This window comes from Girardinichthys multiradiatus, chromosome 19, assembly GCF_021462225.1.
Source record: "Girardinichthys multiradiatus isolate DD_20200921_A chromosome 19, DD_fGirMul_XY1, whole genome shotgun sequence".
NCBI classification, from domain to species: domain Eukaryota; kingdom Metazoa; phylum Chordata; class Actinopteri; order Cyprinodontiformes; family Goodeidae; genus Girardinichthys; species Girardinichthys multiradiatus.
The window spans coordinates 30100711-30124581 of NC_061811.1; the positions used below are offsets into that span (position 1 = coordinate 30100711).

The 23871-nt window shown below is 40.0% G+C and overlaps 1 protein-coding gene across 1 annotated transcript; it reads right to left on the reverse strand.

Moving 5' to 3' along the window:
- Positions 1-5347: 5347 nt before the first annotated feature.
- On the reverse strand, positions 5348-23871 carry LOC124884858 (guanine nucleotide-binding protein G(I)/G(S)/G(O) subunit gamma-2). Its single transcript, XM_047392879.1, has 4 exons — positions 23618-23871; positions 11866-11946; positions 7667-7785; positions 5348-6304 (listed from the first exon to the last, which is right to left on the reverse strand). The coding sequence occupies exons 3-4, from the start codon at positions 7751-7753 to the stop codon at positions 6176-6178; spliced, it is 216 nt and encodes a 71-aa protein (XP_047248835.1). The 5' UTR covers positions 7754-7785; positions 11866-11946; positions 23618-23871; the 3' UTR covers positions 5348-6175.

The following is a 23871-nucleotide window of genomic DNA, read 5'->3' on the forward strand; positions in this document are numbered from 1 at the left end:
TGCTTCGTTTATGCTACGTTTCTATGCTACGTTTCTATGTCTATGCTTTGTTCATGCTTCGTTTGGACTATGCTATGCCTTGCTATGAGTTCCTGCAGGTTTGCGCAAGTTTTGATCTAGTCCTTGTTTCATCCCTGCAGTGTGTTTTGTTACCTTTTGGACTTTTATGAATAAACAAGGAAGTAACTATGATGCGGCTACCGAGCTCTTGTCTGCGCTTTGGTCCGACCCACAGTCCTTCCCCGACATTAGGAACCAGCCAAAAAGAGGACCAAGCAGAACCAGAGATGATTACCTTGTTTGAGTATTTCCGACGTGCCGCGGAGAAAAGCGCACGTCAGGCTGCAGAGGAGAGAGAGCAGCGGTCACCGTTTTGGGGCACAAGACTGGCTAGGCCTCTTCCGGGTACCGGTCCGCTGCGCCACAGACCCTCTCCTCATCCCCGGAGTAAGTCACTGGCTCCAGTCTACTTTTCCTCCTCGTTTTCGGAGCCAGAGTTGCCTGCAGTACACTCTCCCAGTTCGGAGCCTGCCCCACCTCGTCGGAGATGTCGCCGGCGCCGCAAGCAGTCCGCAGCAGCAGCAGCGCCTGAGCTCGTCACGTCCGCAACAGCTGCGCCTGAGCTCTTCACGTCCGCAACAGCTGCGCCTGAGCTCTTCACGTCCGCAACAGCAGCAACAGCTGCGCCTGAGCTCTTCACGTCCGCAGCAACAGCTGCGCCTGAGCTCTTCACGTCCGCAGCAGCAGCAACAGCTGCGCCTGAGCTCTTCACGTCCGCAGCAGCAGCAACAGCTGCGCCTGAGCTCGTCACGTCCGCAGCAGCAGCAGCAACAGCTGCGCCTGAGCTCGTCACGTCCGCAGCAGCAGCAGCAACAGCTGCGCCTGAGCTCGTCACGTCCGCAGCAGCAGCAACAGCTGCGCCTGAGCTCGTCACGTCCGCAGCAGCAGCAACAGCTGCGCCTGAGCTCGTCACGTCCGCAGCAGCAGCAACAGCTGCGCTCGTCATGCCCTCTGCTGGTCTCCGGTCGTCGGTACGACCTCCTGCTCCGCCATGGGTTCAGGCCGGGTTGCTGGAGATCAAAAAGGAATTTATGAAGTCACGTTGCCTAGAGTGTGTTCCTCACTTGACTATCAATCCTCAGGATCTGGTTGACGTGCACACTATCTTACTAGATGAGTTTCTTGCAGAGGGATGGCTAGACGCTCCAGCTCCACTCTCCGCTGGAGGTCCCTTCGATCCTCTTCTCGTGGCCGTTATGGCAGCCATACCTCTGGACTCACAGCATGCAGCTAAGCCTACAGAGCCTCAGCCGGCCGCCGCCGGGTCTACAGAGCCTCAGCCGGCCGCCGCCGGGTCTACAGAGCCTCAGCCGGCCGCCGCCGGGTCTACAGAGCCTCAGCCGGCCGCCGCCGGATCTACAGAGCCTCAGCCGGCCGTCGCCGGATCTACAGATTTGTGTTTGGACTGTTTTGATCCTGTGGAGCTTCCTGAGTTATCAGAAATATTAGCTTTATCTAAACCTTCAACTTGTATGTTAGACCCAATCCCAACCAAATTATTTAAGGAAGTGTTCCCTCTGATTAATTGTGGAGTACCACAGGGTTCAGTACTTGGGCCAATTCTCTTTACTATATATATGCTTCCAATAGGTCAAATTATCAGGCAGCATGGGATACATTTTCACTGTTACACTGATGATACTCAGCTTTACTTATCAATCCTGATGATCCCAACCAGTTAGACTACAAGCATGTCTTGAAGACATAAACTTGGATGACTTTAAATTTTTTGCTTCTAAATTCAGACAAGACAGAAGTTGTCGTCTTTAAAAAAGAAACTGCTTAGTCAGTCACATAACCTGGATGGCATTAAATTGACCTCTGATAATAAAGTAAAAAACCTTGGTGTTATTTTTGACCTGGACATGTCATTTAAATCCCATATTAAACAGGTTTCTAGGATTTCCTTCTTTCACCTCTGGGACATTGCCAAAATTAGAAATATCCTGTCCAGGAGTGACGCTGAAAAACTAGTCCATGCATTTGTTACTTCAAGGCTGGACTATTGTAATTCTTTACTATCAGGATGTCCACAAAATGCAGTTAAAAGCCTTCAGCTGATTCAAAATGCTGCAGCAACAGTTCTGATGAAAATTAAAAAGAAAGATCATATTTCCCCTACTTTAGCTTCCCTTCATTGGCTCCCTGTTAAATCCAGAAAATAATTTAAAATTCTCCTCCTCACATATAAAGCCCTTAATGATCTAGCTCCATCATACATCAGAGATCTGATTGTTCCATATGTTCCTAACAGGGCACTTCGTTCTCAGACTGCAGGTTTACTGATGGTTCCTAGAGTCTCTAGAAGTAGAATGGGAGGCAGATCCTTTAGTTATCAGGCTCCTCTCCTGTGGAACCAACTCCCAGTTTTGGTCCGTGAGGCAGACACCCTGTCTACTTTTAAGGCTAGGCTTAAAACTTTCCTTTTTGATAAAGCTTATAGCTAGAGTGGCTTAGTTTATCCTGTGCTATCTTCCTTATTTTTACCTCCGCCTTCCTCCCTCCCTGTTGGATGGAGTAAGGGGGAGTCAGGTTTAGCCTAAACTGGCTCAGTTATGATTCAGGTGCAAACACACCCTCCATTTCTGCTACCTGTATGATCCCTTCTCTTTTCTAATGGTTATAATTAGTCTGACAGAGGGAAGTATCCCAATCCTTGTGGTTTTTAGTATAACAATGACCATCAGTGGGACCCTTTGTGGGGTTCCTTGAGACGATATTGTTGAAAATAAGCACCGTTTAACTAAATAATCTGAACTGAAACTATCTGTGTAGTTATGCTGCTATAGGCTTAGGCTGCTGGAGGACATAACCACTTTCACCCTCTTCGCTACATTCTCACACTACTCTCCAATTTCGCATTATTTGCTGTTATTTCAGTTTTTAACTTTATGTTCTCTCTATTCTCTTCCTAGAAGCTACACCTGGCCTGACTCTGTGTCTACCTGTGACACCTTTCTGGAGAGGGGCATCGTCCGAGCTTCTGCTGACAACTTAATGCTCACCCTCTACCGATGATCCACATGGCCCTGTCTTTTAGTGTTTAACCCTTTCTCTCTCCTAGACATGGCTACTGGCTGAGCTTCTACTGTAACTAACACTATGTGCTCTTTTTCAGACTCTAACCTTGAAAACTGGCTCAGAGTTTATCTGTTCTTTCTTTCTAGGTGAAACAACTAAAGGAGCTACATCCATTAACATTTACTTTTCCTTCCCATAGAAAGTACTCCTGGATCAGTGCTTCTTTGTTCTCTTTGTGTCTCTGCTTTGTTCTCTCAAACCCCCAGTCGGTCGTGGCAAATGGCCGCTCACACTGAGCCTGGTTCTGGTTCTGTTGGAGGTTTCTTCCTGTTAAAAGGAAGTTTTTCCTCTCCACTGTCGCTACATGCATGCTCAGTATGAGGGATTGCTGCAAAGTCAACGCCAGTAACTCTCCACTGTCTCTACATGCTCATCTGGGAGGAGGAAATGCTGCAAGTCACTGACTGGATGCAATCTGCTGGGTTTCCTTAGATAGAAAAACTTTTTATCCAATTTGAATAAATAACTGAATCTGACTGCACTGTTAGGATTAATTTGAATGTATGTACCTGACTTTTGTGAAGTGCCTTGAGACGACATGTGTTGTGAATTGGTGCTATATAAATAAACTGAATTGAATTGAATTGAACCAGTGGAAATCTGTGCTTTGGTCTGATGAGTCCAAGTTTGAGATCTTTGGTTCCAACCACCGTGTCTTTGTGCGGCGCAGAAGAGGTGAACAAATGGACTCTACATGCCTGGTTCCCACCGTGAAGCATGGAGGAGGAGGTGTGATGGTGTGGGTGTGCTTTGTTGGTGACACTGTTGGAGATTTATTCAAAATTGAAGGCATACTGAACCAGCATGGCTACCACAGCATCTTGCAGCGGCGTGCTATTCCATCCGGTTTGCGTTTAGTTGGACCATCATTTATTTTTCAACAGGACAATGACCCCAAACACACCTCCAGGCTGTGTAAGGGCTATTTGACCAAGAAGGAGAGTGATGGGGTGCTGCGCCAGATGACCTGGCCTCCACAGTCACCGGACCTGAACCCAATCGAGATGGTTTGGGGTGAGCTGGACCGCAGAGTGAAGGCAAAAGGGCCAACAAGTGCTAAGCATCTCTGGGAAAACCATTTCAGGTGACGACCTCTTGAAGCTCATCAACAGAATGCCAAGAGTGTGCGGAGCAATAATCAAAGCAAAAGGTGGCTACTTTGAAGAACCTAGAATATAAGACATATTTTCAGTTGTTTCACATTTTTTTGTTCAGTATATAATTCCACATGTGTTAATTCATAGTTTTGATACCTTCAGTGTGAAGCTACAATATTCATTGTCATGAAAATAAGGACAACTCTTTGAATGAGAAGGTGTGTCCAAACTTTTGATTTGTACTGTATAGATCAACACTTGCAAGTGAATGCAAATATCTGCTTCGTCTATAGGCTCTGGTTGGCCTGAATGCATCTTTAACAGTGTCGGCACCTTGTATTCTTAAGACTGAGGTTTTTGGGAACAAACACTTTTCAAACCAAAAGTAGACCACAAGTATGGTGAAGGACCTGTGGTGCTGTGGGTATGTTTCTCTTTCAAAGGTGCTATAAATCTTTTAATAGTGAATGATATTATGCGAGATTAGGCCACTGCATTAAAAACTAATTTATTTAAAGACCCTTTCACTCATCTTTACCAGAGGCTGTGCTGTAGAAATAGGATGTAACTTGTTTATTATTGGCAATACTTCTAATAGTACCCTTTTTATTTCAAGTCAGTAATTGTATAATTCAAATGTAGTAACTATGAGTTTATTTAAATAACTCAGTAATCCATAAAACTGCATGCATTACTATTGTACTAAATAGTAATACTGGAATATTACTATAATAGCATACCACTTGAACTCATCATACTCATAGTGAGCAGCGATTTAAAAGTTCTTTCTGAAATAATGTTAATAAAGTTTTAACAATACTGCCAAATAACTCTATAAAAATGTTCGTGGTTAATATTTTCTGACTACAGAAAAAACCTTAAACCTAAAGATGAAAAAATAGAGACAATTTGCAACTAATTTTGTTTGTACATAAGGAGAATACTTAATAGTTTTCTAAAATCAAATGTTATATTTAGTTCACATTACAAATATTCAGCATAATTCAAAAATAAAAAATCAGATTTTTTCATTATTTTGTTCAGCAGCTCGTTCTTCATATTTTCACTCGTAGATCAAAGCTAATCTGCGCAATTAGGGAAAGAAAGAAGACATTTACACCATTTCATGTTATAATTAATGAGACATACACAAACATTTCAAATTCACAGCACAGCACAGTTTATCTGCTAGTCACTTTGTACAAATAGTAGAAAGAGGGATTGTGTCTGAAGGAGACAAACTGCATCATAATTGCCTGATAGATTTAGATATACAGAAACTAACTTTCAGAAAGGTGTACAGAGAGAAACATCTCGCAATAAAAAAAATGTTCATTAACCTGTTGGTTTATAAAACAAAAGAAAGATCAAAAGAGAAAGGCTTCATTAATCACATACATACAGTTATAGAAAGATATCTTAATGAAACTGGTAAAAACACAAAATAAACAACTTAGAAAACACATTCCAATAATAACTGGGTGGTGTCAAGTGGTTGGCGAAGTTTTGGCTGCTTTCCTACTGTGGACCACTTAAACCACAAACCATTTTTAAAGGAACACCTGAAGGTCCTGTAAAGAACAACATATTTTTCATGATTATTTTAAGTGTTTACACATTATAACCTGAAAACATGGTACGTTGATTGGTTGTCCATCACATCCCTGGGTGATTATCATCTTTCTCACCCTAATCATGCTCCCTTTTGATTCATCTAAAAGTACAGATCCCTTCTACATGCCACATACCCCTAAAAAATAACAGCCCCTTCATTGGTTACATGTTTACTCTATGGTTTAGATTTTTTGCGCTCTTTAAATGCCAAGCGATAAAGGAGGCAAAGAAAATACAATGCTCTCCTACTAGACGATTTCTATGTATTCTGAACGTCCACGTTCAAAGTCCCTCCCACAGCCAGCTGAAGGGCCATGCTGAGTTTACAGGATGGAGCAGAAGAACTTCTTCTCCCTGAACGGATTCTCTGATGCTGGCACCGGTGATAACAGGGGGTCCTCTTTGGCATGAGCTTCACAGTAAGACATTAAGTCTGCCGCTGCTTTGGACACCTGGAATTACACATACACACAACACACACACGTCACTGCACGTCAAACGAAACTGCAGACCTCATTTAGAGGTCTGCAGTTTCCTGGCTGTGGTTTCAACCTATATATTTAGTCTAGATTTAGACCAAGTAAACTGCCTGATCTATAAATGGTCTAAGTTTGGACTTAAAAGTTCATGGGGTCCACAAAAAAGTCTCTAAATAAAGCAAACATGCTAAACAGCATGAATGCTATCCTTGACAGCTTCATATGATATAGACTTACAAACTAGGGCTGCAACTAAAGATTATTTTGTTAAGCGATTAATCTGTCAACTATTTTTTTGATTAATTGATTAATAATTGGATTGCATAAGGTGCTTAATAGGAGATTTTTTACAGAACTTGAACCAGGTGAAGCTAAAGCTATGCCACTTGAGGAGGTTTGAGCATATTTACAGACTAAGAAGATTTTTGATCTTGAATGCTAAATGTATAAATTTTTTGTACAGTTTTTGCCTTATTACTGCTCTAAGTGGGTTGTTCTTTCAGCAAATGGCATGTTTTAGAGTCTCTATACTCCAGATAATGATTATTCCATTACTAAATTAGTTGACGATTAGATATTTACAGTGTACTAATGGATGGAAAAACGCGTTCTAACTTATAGGGTTGTTTGACAATTGATCTGTACAGGATGTGGTGAGAGTACATCCTGAAGACGCTTCTTCTGTACATTTCTAAAGTTAATGTCAGTGAGGTAAAACTTGGAAAACTTTGTTTTTACTTGTTGCAGAAGGTTTGAGAACCAATGAGATGATGTGAGAATGTTTTGTACACAAATAATTATTGGTTTAATGGGACAGTTTAGATAGTAAGATATTAACAGTTTTCTTTTTAGAGTTTATTTTCTTTGCAAAGTTAAGAAATTGCAGTTTTTTGTGAAATCCATTGAATAGCAAAGAGCTCTGTTTAGGAATAGATGTAACCTCAACAAAAAATGCCTAATGGTTCGTAAGGGCTTTGCATTCAAACCACTGGGTAGCTCCATACTAAAATCCTTATTTATTTGTTCTATTTCAGATGTAAGCAAGAATTCTGAACATTTTTATGTCATCGGACACCTGAAACTATGCGGAATTTTTGCATTTGTTAGATAAATGTTTACTAGCGGCAATAATATATGGATTTCTTCTTGCAACGAGTCAAATGCCTTCTGGCCATTTAAAAGAAAAGCAGGTTTACAAGAATTGAACGTAATCTTAACTTTTCAGACTCAGAGGTAACTTTTATTCTATAGAGGACAAACCCTCTATAGTAGAAATAATATTAGATAATGAATACAAAAACATTGCACAAACATATTCACACACAAAGAGCTCACCTTTATCCTGTCAATGTTGGCCTCCATCTTCAGCTGCTCCACCAGCTTCCTGGCCTGTGCAATGCTGGCCGTGTTGTTACTCGCCATGGGCGCTCCCAGTCAGTTCTCGTTTATTTGACCTACGTGAAGGAGACAGAGGCTTAAACATCCCAGACATTTTTGTTCACTGGTAAGCACGACAGGTATGGGAGTATCAGTGCTAGTAACAGATAGCTTGTTTATTATCACATGCCAGTAAAGACACACTTGCACATACAGACACAGGAGTGTAATATTTATGGTGCCTGTTGCTAGGCAGCCCCCTGACAGTGAGGAAGAGGTGGGAGGACAGAAATGGGGCTGGCGTTTTGTCCAGCACTGTATTCAAAATGATTAAATGGAGAAGGACAAGTGGTTGAAGCTACAGAAAACCACAAGATTTTACACAATGACCCAATAAATAATATGTAGCAATAATTTGAGGGACATTTGAGTAAAAAATACTTTCATTAGCAATTATAGTTGTTTTTTTACTATTATTTCAATAATGTCTCATCAGTCTTTCTTTGAATTACCAAACTTTTAATTTTAATGTGACAGCTTGAACTTGTTCATGGTTTTTCTTTTAAGCCATCTAAACTATTCCATTGTTCTGTTTAAAATTCCAATTAAAATGCTGTAATACACATGCTCCACCTGCAGGTGGCAATAATATCAACATTACCTACATCTAAATTTAAAAGAAGATTATTCAGGAGGACAGGAGGTGCAAACGCTAAAAAATAATTAAGTTGGCTAAATATCCAGGATATTTAGCAAAGACGTGTGACTAATATAAGCCCCTTACATGACTAGTGTGAGCCATAGCACCCTGTTGTATCTATGTTTGAGATTCTTACTTTGAAGCAAGACAGGAAGTAGTTCTTGAGGTGACCTGTTGTGTTGACAGTCGACTAATAAACTTGTTGGTGGTTAAGACTCTTAGTAACAAAAACGTTAAACAAGCCATTTACGTTTTTCAATTGCTTATTTGACAGCATTATGGGTCAGCAAAAAAAAAAAAAAAAATTGTGTGTGACCAATTACACACATTAACATTACATTATATAGTTGATTTATTTGTTCAGAGCAATGCTATCCATAAAGTATTATCTACCCAAAGCTCCCCTATTTGATTTTACGGATCAGGCTTTCAAAAACAGCATCCTCCTTGGTGTGAGATCAATCATCCCTGCGCCGCTCTCCATCATCCATGCGTGTGCACTGTGGTGTGACTCAGTGTGAGGTCAGTGCTGATCTCAGTGAGGAGCAAACTATGAATATTAATGTTATCCATGTAGCACATCTGCTCCTCTGACTGTGGAGCTGCTGCAGTAATTAAAAGCTTAGCATCTGGTCACAGGTTACACATAGTTGTTGACCATCGCTAACTTTGTCATTGCAGAACCAAGGACAAAGTGTTGCTTGATACATGGGCTGGTTACCAGTATGAAGGTATACTAAAGTAAAAAAAAGTTATATTTTCAAAAGCACTGAAATTTTACATCATTCTATTCCTGTGCTTTCATTTTACCAATGAAATACCAGAGGGAGTTCTGGAGTGACTAGAGATTTTGTCCAGCAGTAAAGAGTAATACAGTGCTTCCCCTCCACCTTTTGCTGCCCTCTGCTGGATACCCAACTAAAGAAAGCTTTTCCCCAATAAAAATAAGACAAATACGGCTATTTGGGAATAACGCGCTTGCAAAAAAACATAGACAGTAATGCGGTTGCATTCATAGGAGTGAGGCTGTTTATTGCCCCCTATATAAAGAACAATGAATACATGTTATACTTTATTAAATTGCATTTGAACTAAAACAATTAAATGATCTTATACTGTTTTGCTTTACATTTTTGTGTGAATATTTCGATCCAGTGAAACTGGTCTTTTTACTCAATGAGGCTGTGGGTATCTCATACTGGGCCATGCCTACCAGCACCTACTGTGTATTAAGTTAATAATAAAGTTGACCACAATGCAGTCTAGAATATTTCTCATTCTTCTTTTATATTGGTAAATATTTGTCATGTATTTCAAGCTTTTTTTTGGAAGGCTTTACTGAATGCACCAGTGTTTTTCATAGTATTTTTTTGTGCAGAAAGGAAGAGGTCTTTTAACTCCTACTCAGCTTTCTGCAGTTGAAGCCATATTTTAGCAAAGATTGACCCTGCTTATCTAATTCTCGCTTGTTTGAAACATTTCCGGGGATCCAGCTGGAACATCTCTGAAAGTTGAGTGCAAACCCAACGACGGTTTGAAGAGGATTTCTACGAGCAACATGCAGTTGACTGTACATAGTTAAAGTGTAACATAAACAGTACTGCAGCTGAACCATCCTGGTTGTTGTTTGATGAGAACAACACCTTGTATGGGCATATACTGTCAAACTGAAAATAACACGGTTTATGAGGCTGTTTGAAATAGAGCACATACTTACTACAAGAGCACAAAGATCAGAAATCAGTCCTTGAGTTTTACACACCAAGGTTGTGATATTATTTTATTACTCAGGGGACATGTCAAAACAGGCCACAGCATCTTTACACTATTGATAGGAATTCATGTCACACTTTAAGGTTTCTGGGATGCCTGTCAAAAAGTAGGTCTTCCATTTTTATGCAAGACACTGTCACTATAGCCCAATTTATGAAGAATCTGTTCACGTTTTTGTAGGTGAACTCCATGTTCACAAACTAACAGTCAGGTAGTCTGGGTAAAGTTATCTGGGAGCTAAATATAGAGGATCTCTGCATTTTAGTTTTTTTGTAGCCTCATATTAGAAATGAATAAATCCCAAGGTCGCAGAAAGAGGCTTATATTATTGAAAATTATTTGTTAGATGAAATTACGAAATGTTTGTGCATAAGGTACATCTATAAATTGTCTATTTTAAAATAAAAAGAAAAACCTAATGTAAAAGCATACAGTATATACCTTGTTTCATGCAAGGGAGCTAATGTTACAGTGGCCTTCTTTTTCTTTTGGGCTCTAAACTATTTCCTCTGTCAAAGAACCTACAGCACACCTTTTTTTCTTTTTGATGAGTTATAGTTCTTAGAATAAAAATTGGAATCAGTCAAAATCAAAATTGGAAGAAAATTGCAAATAGGAATAGCCCAGGAAAAGCCTGATCCGTGTATCTCTAGAACTGAGTTCAGCTCGTATCATGCTGTTATTCCATTTCATTGGCTGCACTTGCTGTGATGTGGCTTTGGGATATTGTTAGTGAGGTTTGCAGCAGATTTTACCAGTTAGATAGCTCTACATGTATTTTTGTGTTGCTTCACTTAGATTTTTTAATGTGGTCCTTTAGTTGATGTCTGAGAATCACTCTCTTGCTTAATATCAGTTCCACCCTGACACTTTCATATCTACAGAGAGGCGAGTGAAGAAATGTGATATTAAGCAGATCCTCAGCCTGGAACAGCTGATGACCTAAAGGCAACAAAAAGGGTCTAGACTGATGAGGTAAAATGCTTTCTGTTATTTTAGTTTGGAAAGTGTTTAAACTTTCTGTATTAATGCGGAAAAGGCTTCTTTCCTTCCTTCCTCACCATCAGCTCTGGTGAAATGTTTCATGTTTTCTCACCGTACTGATTTCTGCAAGAATTTAGCAGGTAATGATCAATGATGCGGTGCTGCACGTTGGAGCAGTTGGTAGCACTGTTACCATGCAGCAAGAAGGTCCTTGATTTGACTCCCAGCTGGGGGTCTTTCTGCATGGAGTTTGCATGTTCTCCCCGTGCATGCATGGGTTCTCACCGGGTACTCTGGCTTCCTCCCACAGTCAGAAAACGTGACTGTTAGGTAAACTGGTGTCTCTAAATTGTCCTTAGGTGTGAATGGGTGTGTGCATGGTTGTTTGTCCTGTATGTCTCTGTGTTGCCCTGCGATGGATTTGCGACCTGTCCAGGGAGTACCGCCTCTTGCCCATAGACTGATGTAGATAGGCTCCAGCTCCCCCGTGACCCACTATGGAGTAAGCGGTATAGAAGATGAATGAATGATCAATGATGCATTTGAGGAGATGTGGATTTAGGCTGTATGCCCGAGAGTTTATCCCGGCTGGGTCACAGAGTCTGGCAACTGTATCCTCACAGACCATTCATACTGTAAGACAAAAAAATGCTGCTTTATGTCATCTTTTGTTGTGCTTCCTCTGCTTGTTTTGGCTTACTTAGTCTGCTTACTCCTCCGTACGCCTCCTGCCCTGGTGTCAGCCAGCTGTTCAGTCAGCAATATGTGTCTGCCCCGCTCACTGTATGCAGGAAGGAAAACAGAAAGAAAGGTGGAAGAGAGCGTGAATCAGAGCCCTGCACAATTATGTAAACCTTTCATTACATAAAGTACCAGAAATATTCACAACACAAAAATACTGATCTGATATTGATAAAGATGTAGACAGAAAATCTGAAGAAAATTAAAAATCCATTTTTGCTTATAAAGTAGAGATATGACAAATATGTTCTAACTTAAATCACCTGTAATCAGTGTTAGTAACGATGTAAATGAGGTTTCATCCATATTTCTTAAAGAAACCTCATTCAGTGTAGAATAATCTAAGCAGTATTAAAATAAAAAAAATAAAAAAGTAGAAATAGACCTTTAATTTAAACCTAAATCAGCATCATCAGCTCCCTATGATGTTTAGGAATATTTTAAAGTGTTTACAAGTGTGGATCACAAGGGAGGCACCCATACCTATTCTCTAGAAATTCAAATATTTTCTATTTTTATTTTTGTCTCATGACGCCCCCTAGTCCATGTTGCCCATAGTAGAAAGCCACAAGAGAGATGAAGTAAAGCAAATGGCCAAGTTTATTTTTTAAAGGGAATGTTTTAAATCTGAAGGTGATTATAACAATAAATCCAAAGGTAGCAAGTGGTTAGTTAGATCAAGCTTATGTAAGGTTATACAGATTTCTTTCTGTTTTTCTCTTTGCTTCTTGGACACATTAAATAAATGAGATACAAAGTAAGTTTTAGATTGGAGTACAGAAAAAGAAGCTAATCTTCTAGTCTACTTTTGCAACTGAAGTATATTTAGAGTCAACTTTCAGGAAAAGAGCAATGAAATTTCAGAAAATGTCAAACTGTCCCTTTAGGTTTCTCTTCTGTCCATGCTGACACCCATTTCCTCCCTTCAGCTTCTTCCTTTTATCATTTGTTTCTACAGATTTATTCCTAAAGCATGTGTGACTGCTTATATTTCCCTGGCTGCTTCGGATAAATAGATCAATTACCCTGAATCAGTGGATCCGCTGAGGAAGGGAATCCCACCCATTATAAATCAGGGAAGGACACAACATTAAAGCATCATTACATCCAGGCATCCATTAACCAAACATCAGCAACACTGGCTAAGCCCCTAAGCCAAAATATTCAAGCAATGTTAGAACTCCTTAGAATCTGAATAACAAAGATCTAAAATAGGGAGCTGGAGATCATATGGAGACAATATTCTGCATGGTTACTCTGTGTTATCAATATGATTTCATTTGTCTATTGACTCAATCAGCACAGACTGGGATTGGAAACTATTAATTACTCTGGGTCTTTATCAGTTAAAGTGTCAAATCTACCTACTTTTTAGGCTTTCATAAGAAAACGTGTCATTTGAAATTCATATAGTCAGGATTATTTTAATCCTCTACCAATGTTTTTGTCACCTCATTATAAACCTGACCTTTATCTTTCTTTCTAAAAGTGCAACATGTGACCTTAGAAAATCACTGGATCCTCAAAACGTTGAACTTCAAATCCAAACAGCAGACCAAAAAAAAAGTAGAATTCACTTAAACATTTTTGAGCAGCTTTACTATTGCTTTACCATAGCATTGTAGATGTGTTTTATTTACTTAAGTCAGAGTTTGTTTATGTATGTTATTACCCCTATCACCCTATAGTGTAACTGATTTGCGTTTAAATGGCTGAAGAATTGCTACCTCAAATAAATAATAATCTGAATTTGATCTCCAGGTAAACCAGTTGACCACAGATTATTTTGGACATGTTAAAGAATTTGGGGCAGTGTCAGGATGTGACATTTTGGACTTTGTGTTTTGTTTTGTTTACTGATTATCATATTTCTCCAGCCCCTCTGGTTAGGTTGTGTTTACATTTTGTTTGTTTACATCCTAGTCCTCATGTTCTCTGCTTCCCTTCCTGTCTGTTCAGTCTGTGTGGGGTTAGGTTTCATTACTCTGTAATCTGGTTTGCTTTATGGGTTCCTTGTTCATTCTTAGATTTGGTGTTTCTTATGTTCCCTTCAGTTTCTCAGTTTCCTTCAGTTCATGTTTATCCCTGATTCTTATGCTTTATTTTTTATCTTTGTTTATAGTTTTGTTTTAGGTCTGCTCGGTGTCTTGTTAATTACTTGTATTAGGTTCACCTGTTCCTTCTGCCTTCCCGCCTCCTTGCCTCACCTGTCCTTAGTTCCTTTGATTACCTGCCTTTGTTTTCTCTCTGCATATTAGTTGGTTTGTTTCATTATGTTTTTGTGGGTTCCTTGCGTTACAACTCGACCCTTTATCCTCGTCCCTGCCTTGAGTCTCCATGTTCCTGCAGTGTCTGTGATGTAAGTGTTTGGATCTCGACCCTGTTCAGTACCTGCAGTGTTTTTGTTACGTTTTGACTTTTTTGATTAAAGCTGAGACTGCCTTTTTGAAATGCTACTTCCAAGCTCTTGTCTGCGCTTCAGTCCACTCCAAAACCCCACCGTGACAGGCAGCTTATATGTGCCATATGTCTATCATAGTGTTGTGGAATTTTCTTATCAAAGTGGGTAGAAGTTGACTCATAACAAGAGAAAATCCGGACTTTGTCTTATAAGTTTTATTCAAAGGCATTCAGCGTTTGAAGACCCTGACACTGAGGTTAGTCAGTGAAACAGAGCCACGAACAGAAATTACAAACAGTATTTATACCAAAAATGAGGGTGTTATCTCAACTTCAAAGAGTTTTAGAAATATGGCCCCTAGACCCTCCCCAGGTCAGAGTTAACAAAGTTATTTATGAGGGCACCCATCTACCTTCCCTTGAAATATACACTTCAGGAAGTGTTAACCATAAAACTCTCCAGCATTTGAATTTAGAGTCCATCTGCTCTAAATAACAGAACACTAATAAAACACAGAGGTCAGAGGAGAGAGGTGAAGGGAATATCAGAGCACTTTAAAAGAATTTTCCATTACAATAGATACGTCTTATTTTACACAATTGCTACTTAAATTCTATGTGCAGGGCATTCCAGTTTGCCCTTTGTCCTCTGAGAGATTTGGGGTCCATGGAAGCTGCTGAACCTGTTTCTGTTGGTTTAGCCTTGGCCTGCTGATCATATTGTGTGGGTTAAAAAATTTAAAAAGAGATGATGAAATCACAGCAAAAGTAGTGCACATGAAGATAACATTTTCAGATACACTAGCATACAAGAAACATATAGAGCAATAGTGCTTAAAACTTAGTAGCTGCAGATTGGTGCTTGCTTGTTATTGCCCTAAATGATTTTCTCCTCTACTTTGGAAGAAGGTCCTTTTTGTTTGAATAAAAACTCTGCAAGTAATTCTGAGGTCTGTGTAAACACACATCCCTCTTATTATTGACATTTACCTTTGTGGCTTGGAGATGACTTCACATGATAAACAGTCACATGAACATAACTGGTGAGTGTGTCAAGCTGTATTTGTTCAGGACTTGTGCAGGCTTACAAAGACAGAGTATGGCACTCATTAGTCCATAATTACGTTTGCTTTCTCATGTCTGTAGTTTGGTGTGGGAGAAAGGTAAAAATGTCAGAATATCAGAATAGATGTGCACCAACATTTGCTGCCATCAAGTCACTGAAGAATGCTCGTGCATTTATACTGTTTCTGTCGTTCTTTTTGTCACTTTACGAAACTGTTCAAAATTGCTAGAAACAAAACAATAGAAAAGTGGTTGATCGATGAGTGTGATAAAGGTAGCTCTGTTGTGAGCTGAGTGATGTGCGTGGGTTGGGTGAATGTGGAAACAGTGTGCTCAACCACAGAACCTAAGACTCTTCAAACACATTGGAAGAACTGTAAACAGTCATTGTTCCCTGGATATGAATACAATAATTTGAACAACTGATACAGTAACTTATAGTCATTTTATTTTTTAAATGTTATTCTTAAATCATTCTAGTTTTTGCATTTTACAGAAAAAACATTTTACAGAAAAAAAATATATTTTGAGGGAGAGAGGTGTTCCCGATTGATGAGTGCCTCCACTATTAGGTCAGGTCACTGCAGCAAAAGTAAAAAACAAAGCAACAAAAAAGGACAGGATAGCAAATAATATATTTAAAAAAAAAGGAAGAAGCTGCTGAACCTAGTTTCTCTATAAACTGTTTGTATCATCATACTTATTTTCCGCAGGAACAGCAAGATCAGGGTTTAAAAAGTAAAGAGAACAGGGACATGTTATCGTTTTTCTTAAATCTATTTCTTTTTTACTTGGCAGACTTTGTTCTTTACTTTAATGCCAATATAGCATCTCGAGCTGAGCTGCACTGAGTGGAAAATCTATTTCCCTCCTGTGTTCCAGCCTTCTGCTTCCCATCCCTCCCTCTGTGGCTGACAGGTGTTTATTGAAGGGGCAGAACCACCCACCCCAGTATTCTCTGCCCTGCTGCTAAGACCACTGAATCAATGTGACCCCCTCTGTCATCCTTCCTTTGCCATTTTGCCTGTTTTTTTGAACCCGTTCCCCTGAGATTTCAGGGGGTCTGTATTCATCATGAGGCCCTCTGCTGATGTGATTATAGCTGCTGCATGAATCAGGGTGTTGCTGACTTAAAGGGTGATTAAGCACCACAGGAAATATCCTGGTGGAGATATAATTCCCGACCTGTCGAGAGAGTGACGATCTTTCACATTCTGCTACGCACACGGACTCTCCATCTAATGTTCCCGCCTCTCTTCTTTATTTATACCTTTTCTTATCTGTCTTTACCGCATGCAAAAGGTATAGTAGCCAGGCAGGGGCTATTCTGTCCTCTGTCATGCCCAGGGTGTGAAATCGGAGCATGGTAATTAAAAATGTGTCTCTTGCTAAGCCATCTGAACCCTGGAGAACAAGTGATTAACCTGCAAAAGGGCCTGCAGGGATGGCAAAGTGAAAGGAAGCAACTGCTCCACAGACTTATCTTTAGGCAACTTTAAAGCCTTGTGTTTGCATACAAGTCATTCATGAAATTTGTATCGGGAAATCTTTCACAGCTTTTGGATCAATTACGATTATAACAGTGGCAGAGTTTGAAAGTTAATTAAACATTCGCTCCTTGCTTTTAGACAGGCAACCAGCAGAAATGTTGTTTAACTTTGCCTCCTAAAATGCTCTTTAAATACCGTATTGTTTCTATGCTGTGATGAGGGGTTGGTTTCTTCCTGTAGATTTAACAGAATCTTATTTGGTTGTCTGACTGAGGATAACTAAATTGTTATATTTGGATATGCTAACATTAATTCCCTTGCCTGCTGATTTCACCTGAAACCAAAATCCAGATATCCACGTGAAACACAACCTTTAACATCACTTAAACTTTTCCAAATTTTGTCACCATTGTATGTTTAGAGTCTCAAGTCTTTGGCAGCCTCAGTAAGGATTTCTTTCATGATTGTCATCTATTTAGCTCCATCCATCTTCCTACCATCTTCCTATTAACTGAAGACTTCCTTCCCTGTTCCTGCTGAAGAAAAACATTCCCACAGCATGATGCTGCCACCACCATGTTTCACCGAGGGGACGATGCACAAATAAACATAGAGATTCCTTACATCCTGCACATAGGCACAACTGCTACAACACTTACATAAATGTTACTAAGCTGTCACAGCAATGACTCAATAATACAGTTACCTAATCTCATGCTAAATTATGCACACACTCCTTCTGTGCTGATGAATCATGAGTCAGACATGCCAAATGCTTGGAGTTGGTCCAACGGCAGAGCAGCTCAATCTATTTTCTGATTATTGCAACTAGATTAACCACCTGGGGGCACTTGTAGACTGTGCACTACACTTCAATCCCAGGATGAACTGACCCTTTAAGCAGGTCTTTTACATGGAAACCAGGGATATTAAAGTATTTATGACTAGATTTGTGACTCTACATGTGATCATATTTTCTTTTCTTTGAACTTATTGGCCTGGTCAGAAGCACTTGCAGCCAGTGTCATCGCAGTGCTCACAGAAACAGTATGACAGAGTGACCGTACCGTCCTCTGTCCCAGCTATAATGATGCAATGTCACCCTGAGACCAGAGGCAGCAAGTTGCTCACTCATCTAAAGACAGATTTACAGAGCTGTGTGCTGATCAAAGAGGACATTAACAACGAGATGTTTCAAAGTTGCTTTAACACCAACTGCAGTAAGAAGAAGTAACTTTAAACTGACCTCCGGAGTTGCTATTGAGGAAAATCAAGACAATATTGACTACTAAATGTAATATAGCATGGCCGCCTGCCCTTGAATATGAGAAAGGGACACCTGTCCCCTGTGCACACAGAGACAGTGATGGGACAGTGAGAACAGAGCTGTTAGGTCATTATACGGTGTAGAGGTCATGCTGGGATTGTCACTGAGCTTCCTTCTCCTTCAGAGGTTCTGGATTTGAGCAGCAGGAACCTGTCTTCAGGCACATTTTAAGTTAGACTTGCTGCAATCTTAATCACAGATGACAGAAAGAAGTTTTAAAACCAAACTAAATGTACTTTATAAATATTTGAAAATGTTTATGCTTTTGTTCCATTAACATGTCATACTACACACTTTCGTTAGTATTAATCATATTTCTAAAAAGGAGGAGTTCTTTTATTATAGATGTCCAAGTAACACCTCTAAAACATCATTTACACAGTGGTAGTCTTTATTCTTAAACAGTAAACCTGAATGATCTCAGAAACCAAAACTAGAATCTGGGAACAACTGTGTTCCAGTCATGAGCTCGAAAACTATAGATTAGCTTGATTTGTAACAGTAAACAAGTACTCTAATAAGTTTCCATAACTTTACTGCCAAACTGTGATGTAAGAAAACAGCTGCTCTGTAGATAAAGCTAAACCCTTGTTCCATGATAGCTGATTGTCAAGCTTCAAATTAAAATCCCAGCTACTTTCACATTTGAAAATAGTAAGAAAAAAAGACCGTTCCCTTCCTGTTAGTTAAGAACAGGAAACTGAGCCTACAATTCACACGGCTCACCAAAATTAGGTAGTACCAGATTTATTAGCAGTAACAGACTGCAAAAATGTTGCCATGGTCTTGCCGAGTCTCAATTTAAACTGCAACATTCAGATAGGTGTGAAGTAGTGTGAACAACATAGATCCATCCTGCTATGTTCCACCGGTTCAGGCTACCGATGGTGGTGTAATGGTGTGGGGGATAGTTTCTTGGCACTCTTTCAGCCTCTCAGTACCAGTACCAGAAGCATTTAAACACATCAGCTTATCTGAGTACTGTTGCTGACCATGTCCATCTTTTATGACCACGGTCAAACAATCATCTCATGGCTACTTACAGTAGGACAAAACTGAAACCCTCTCAAACTGGTTTCTTGACTATGACGATCGGCTCTCCTTATGCTAATGGCCATTTTTGAGATAACAGTTTAACGTAGCGTGTGTCAGGCTTTTTTTCTATTAATTGCTCACTTTTTTCTGTTATCTTCACTGCCTCTCGGTCAGACAAGTTATCCCTTGCTCCTTCGAATAGCTTGGAAATCTGTGCCACCTCCAGCATGCTCTGCCCATCCTGCCATCTTGCCGGCTACGGAGCAGGCTAAATGCGCATATGTATAATACACACACACGTGTGTGTTATAGTTTAATCTAGGTCCGATAGGCAGGTGGTTTGGGGCAGGGGCAGTGGCCCAGGAAATAGTGCATCCCCTGGGAGTCAAGCAGGCAGCAGGGTGGAGGCTTATTGCTCCAGGAAGCAAAAATGTGTCCTGTTATGTTTATGAAGTCAAACATGTGTGTTGTGGTGCTTCTTTGTTGGATTCCAGCAGTAACAATGGGATTTTACTATAGTTTGTTGCTCTCAGTGAAATGAGGTTTAGCATGAACTTCCACACATAGAATATTTTTACAGCTTTCTTTGTTTATTTTACTCTGTGTGGTTCAGTTGTGAAGAAGAATGCAAACAAGATGATTTTGCATTTGGTTTCAGGGCAGAGGCCTAAACAAAGTTTTCCTCTGGAAACATTTAGCATGTAGACAAATAACACGGCCGGTCCCTTGGACGTTAACTGTATTACAAACATCAGGGATTGCTTAGATTCTGCTGAAAACGTTGCTTGGACGGTTTCAGACACAGAGTTGCCAAGTATTCAGTTTGTATATGTGTCATAAAAGTTATTTAGTCCATCATGAGCACTTACTTTGGCTTTTTTGTTTGCATGACTACAAAACTTGGGGCTTATGTGCTGTTTGAGTGTTAACCAATTTTGGAAATCAGTATTACTGATGGGAGTAATTTTAGATAATCATGAGAGCTGAATTTAAGAATTAGATTATGTTGGATCTTGCAGCTTACATCGACATCAATGCAACAGACAATTCACAGGGCTTTGCCAAAGTATTCATACAAAGTTGCTCACATTTTGTCACATTACAACCAAACTTTAATGTAAATTATTGGGATTTTATGGGGCTATAAACACAAGGTGGTGGTTAATTATTAATCAGGAGGAAAATGATGGCTTCGAGCATTTCTACAAATTAAAATCTGAAAAGTGTGGTGTGCACATATTTTCACTGCAGTTACACTTGCAAGTCTTTTTGGTATTTCTTTACAAGCTGACATTTCTCCTCTCAACTGTTGCCGCATACATGCTCATAATGAGGGATTGTTGCAAAGTGAACGGCACGATGCAATTGACTGTCTGCTGTCGCTACATGTTCGTTCAGGAGGAGGGGTTGCTGCAAAGTCAGTGACTTGATCAGCTGGATTCCCCTAAGTGGAAAACGTTTCAACAAATGGAACCTGACTGCATTGTTTTACAACTAAGAAAGAATCAAATGTATGCAGTACGATTAGATTGAGTTGACTATAAATTTCTGCACATGCATTATTATTTTCAGTTTTGTAAAGCGCCTTGAGACAGCATTTGCTGTGAATAAACACTATATAAATAAACCGACTTCAATTGAATTAAAATGTTTGCCCATTTTTTTGGCAAAGTAGTTTAAACTTTGTCAGACTGGGTGGAGATCATCTGTGAATATAAATTTTTAGGTCTTGCCACTGAATCTCAAGGCCCTTTCCTATATATAATTATGCTTAGACCTAAACCATTTCATTGTAGCTTTTCTTGTATGTTTAGAGTTGTTGTCCTACTGGAATCTTTGCCACAGTCTCAAATTTTATTTGCAGCCTCTAACGGGTTTTCTTCCAGCACCACCCTGTCTTTATCTCCATCCAGCTTCCATCTGCACATCCTCTGTGTCACTGTCTGCAGAAAATCCTCCCCCACAATATGATACTGCTACTGGCATGCTTTATTGTGTAGTTGGCACCGAGCGTCAATACAAAAATGGGAGTGTCATGCTAAAGATGAAGATTTAATGAAGAAAACAGGCATTAGAGAGAGAGAGCATCTGATGGGAAAAACTCGAAGGTGACAACGAACTAATTGTGTACAGGAAAACGAGCAAATTAGCGTGGTGTGTAATGGAAAGAACTGACAAGGAGTGAAGACAAAAGGCTGACTTTTAACTGCTGCAGAGAAGTTTAGTGACATGCGAGTACAAATCAACAAAATGCTGTGTGAGCTAGGTGAGGACTTGAATGAATGAACAAATGAATGAATTAACACAGAAAAGAATAGAGATGTATTTAACAAGACTCAAAAGGATCTACTGGAGCTAAAGTTGAACACTAAAATAAGGATCTAAACCACTATACAGGAGAGCAGAACACAAGAATCTAAGAAAAAGCTAAGAATCACAACAGTAAAAGAGTGAGATGTGTATTGAATACCAAAACTAAAACAACTTAAAATCATCCAAATGGACCCTAAACCTTGGAAAGTTGCGATCAGGGTTGAAGTAGTTGGTTGCACTAGATTTCCTCAAGGGGTATCCGAGTATTGGGGGCTAAATACACATGCATGCGTCACCTTTCAGATTTTTATTTATGAAAAATTAAAAAAGCATACATCTGCCTGTTATTTTTAACTCACTTCTCAGTGATGTGCTGCTTGCGTTGGTCTGTGATGTAAAATCCCAAGTAAATGTATCAAAGTATTGTGACAAAATGTGAAAAAAAAATTAAGGTTCACTGTAAAATTCAAGCCTCAGGGCTCGGTCAGATATTTGAGCTTCCATCTATATATCATCATCTGTTACTATATTTTGGTATGCTTTTAAGTGACTGGTGTTTTCATATCAATGGCTAGAAATGTATTTGCTGGAGATTTGATGTATTTAAAATGACTCAAGATGTGAGTTCAAGTTAGACTTCAGTTGCAGAAAACCAAAGCTTGAGACCTGGAAACACTAACCCTAAAACTACTGAAAGATGATCTATGTGAGACAAGTTCTCTTAGTTCAAACTCAAAAGAGAATAAAATTATTTCTTAAGGATTAGAATTAAGCAGAAAATGGATCAAAGTGTTAAAAAGGCCAAATGATACTTAAGATCCAACTAAATAACTTGGGTGTTAACTTGGATTCAGTTGTGTTCATATCTGAAACCCTTCATGCTTACAGGGCAGAGTAAAGTAAACTATTCTTTAAAAAATCCACTCGTTGAGCAGTGAGTACAAAGGTTAATGTGACAGCATCCTGTTTGATTCTTGCTCCGTCCCATTGAGGACCTTTACTTCTCACAGAGACGTGCTAGCATTGTTTCCATAGTGACATTAGCATGGAGTTAATGGTTTTAGGACTTCTGTTTCTTCAAAAATCTGTTTTTTTGTCTCTTTTTTGAGTTGACAGCTCTGAATACTTGTAGGATCTCAGTCAGTCTGTACCTTCATTGCTTTTACTTTCTATCTGTGACATTGACCCTTATCACTGTGTTGATCACTTCTGAGGTCTTTAATAAGGCTTGTTTATTGCTGTTGAGTTTGAAGCAGTTGTTTTTCTTAGATTCTCTTTGACCCGCCTGGACCTGAGCTCTTGTGTAGTTTTTGACTCACATTTTGCATTTGCTGTGGGCCTTGATATGCAACACGGACACGCACACAGCATTGGATGACTTAACATGAGTAGTGCTTGACGAAGCCTTTGTGTGACGAGCAGAGCAGCACGTCTGTGTTTGTTGTCTTGGATTTCTCGAGAGCCGGTGGTGCTGTCGTACAGTATCTGTACATGAGTAACGTAGGAAAACACCAACAACCCCCGATCCTCATCCTCCTCCTTGTTCAATCATCTGCCTGGCAGAACCTCTACATGGAGGTTGTCTGTGGTCGACCTGGTTCTTCTTGCGTTATGAAGGGTGAGAGGGTTGAGAATGACCAGAAAATCTCATACAAGCCTTACTCCGCCTTTAATCTTTTTCCAGACCCATTTCTATCTCTTGTTGTGTCTTGTTCATCCCCTCTGCTCATGCAAACATCCCCAGAAACAGATGCTCTTAATTTCTCTGGGTTCACGTTATAAGATCTATCTAGTCGTCAGGGAAGGGAAAGGAAAAAAAGGACGAAGGGAGTCCATTCTTTCTCTCCCCTCTCACAGATGTATGAAAAGAGGTGAGATGAAGCCATGGCTCAGCTCAAAGTGTGGAGAATTTTACTGATTTTAGTGGGAGGAGGGGATTCCATGATGTAAACCAGCCAGCGGCATCAATCTAAAACAACAGCATGGACATGAGAAAGCCCTACTCCTCTGGAACACACCCTGTTTTGGCAGAAATTAACCCACATACTATCAAAAACACAGAAAAGGGTGAAAAATCCTACCTTTGTTTGGGTTTTTTTGTGAAGCCCCACGCATCCAGTGCTGTGGAGTAGTATCCACACGTTCAACCCTCTCCTGATCTCTTTCTGACACACGCACATACACAGCCAGTCAGCGAGGCAGCAGATTACATCCACACACACTTCTCTCTCCGTACGCCGTCCTCTCTCCTCTTGCTCTTTATGCTCCAGCTGTGATCCTCATTGCTTGCTGAGTCTCCACCCTTCAGCCGACCCGCCCGGGCTGCAAGACAGTA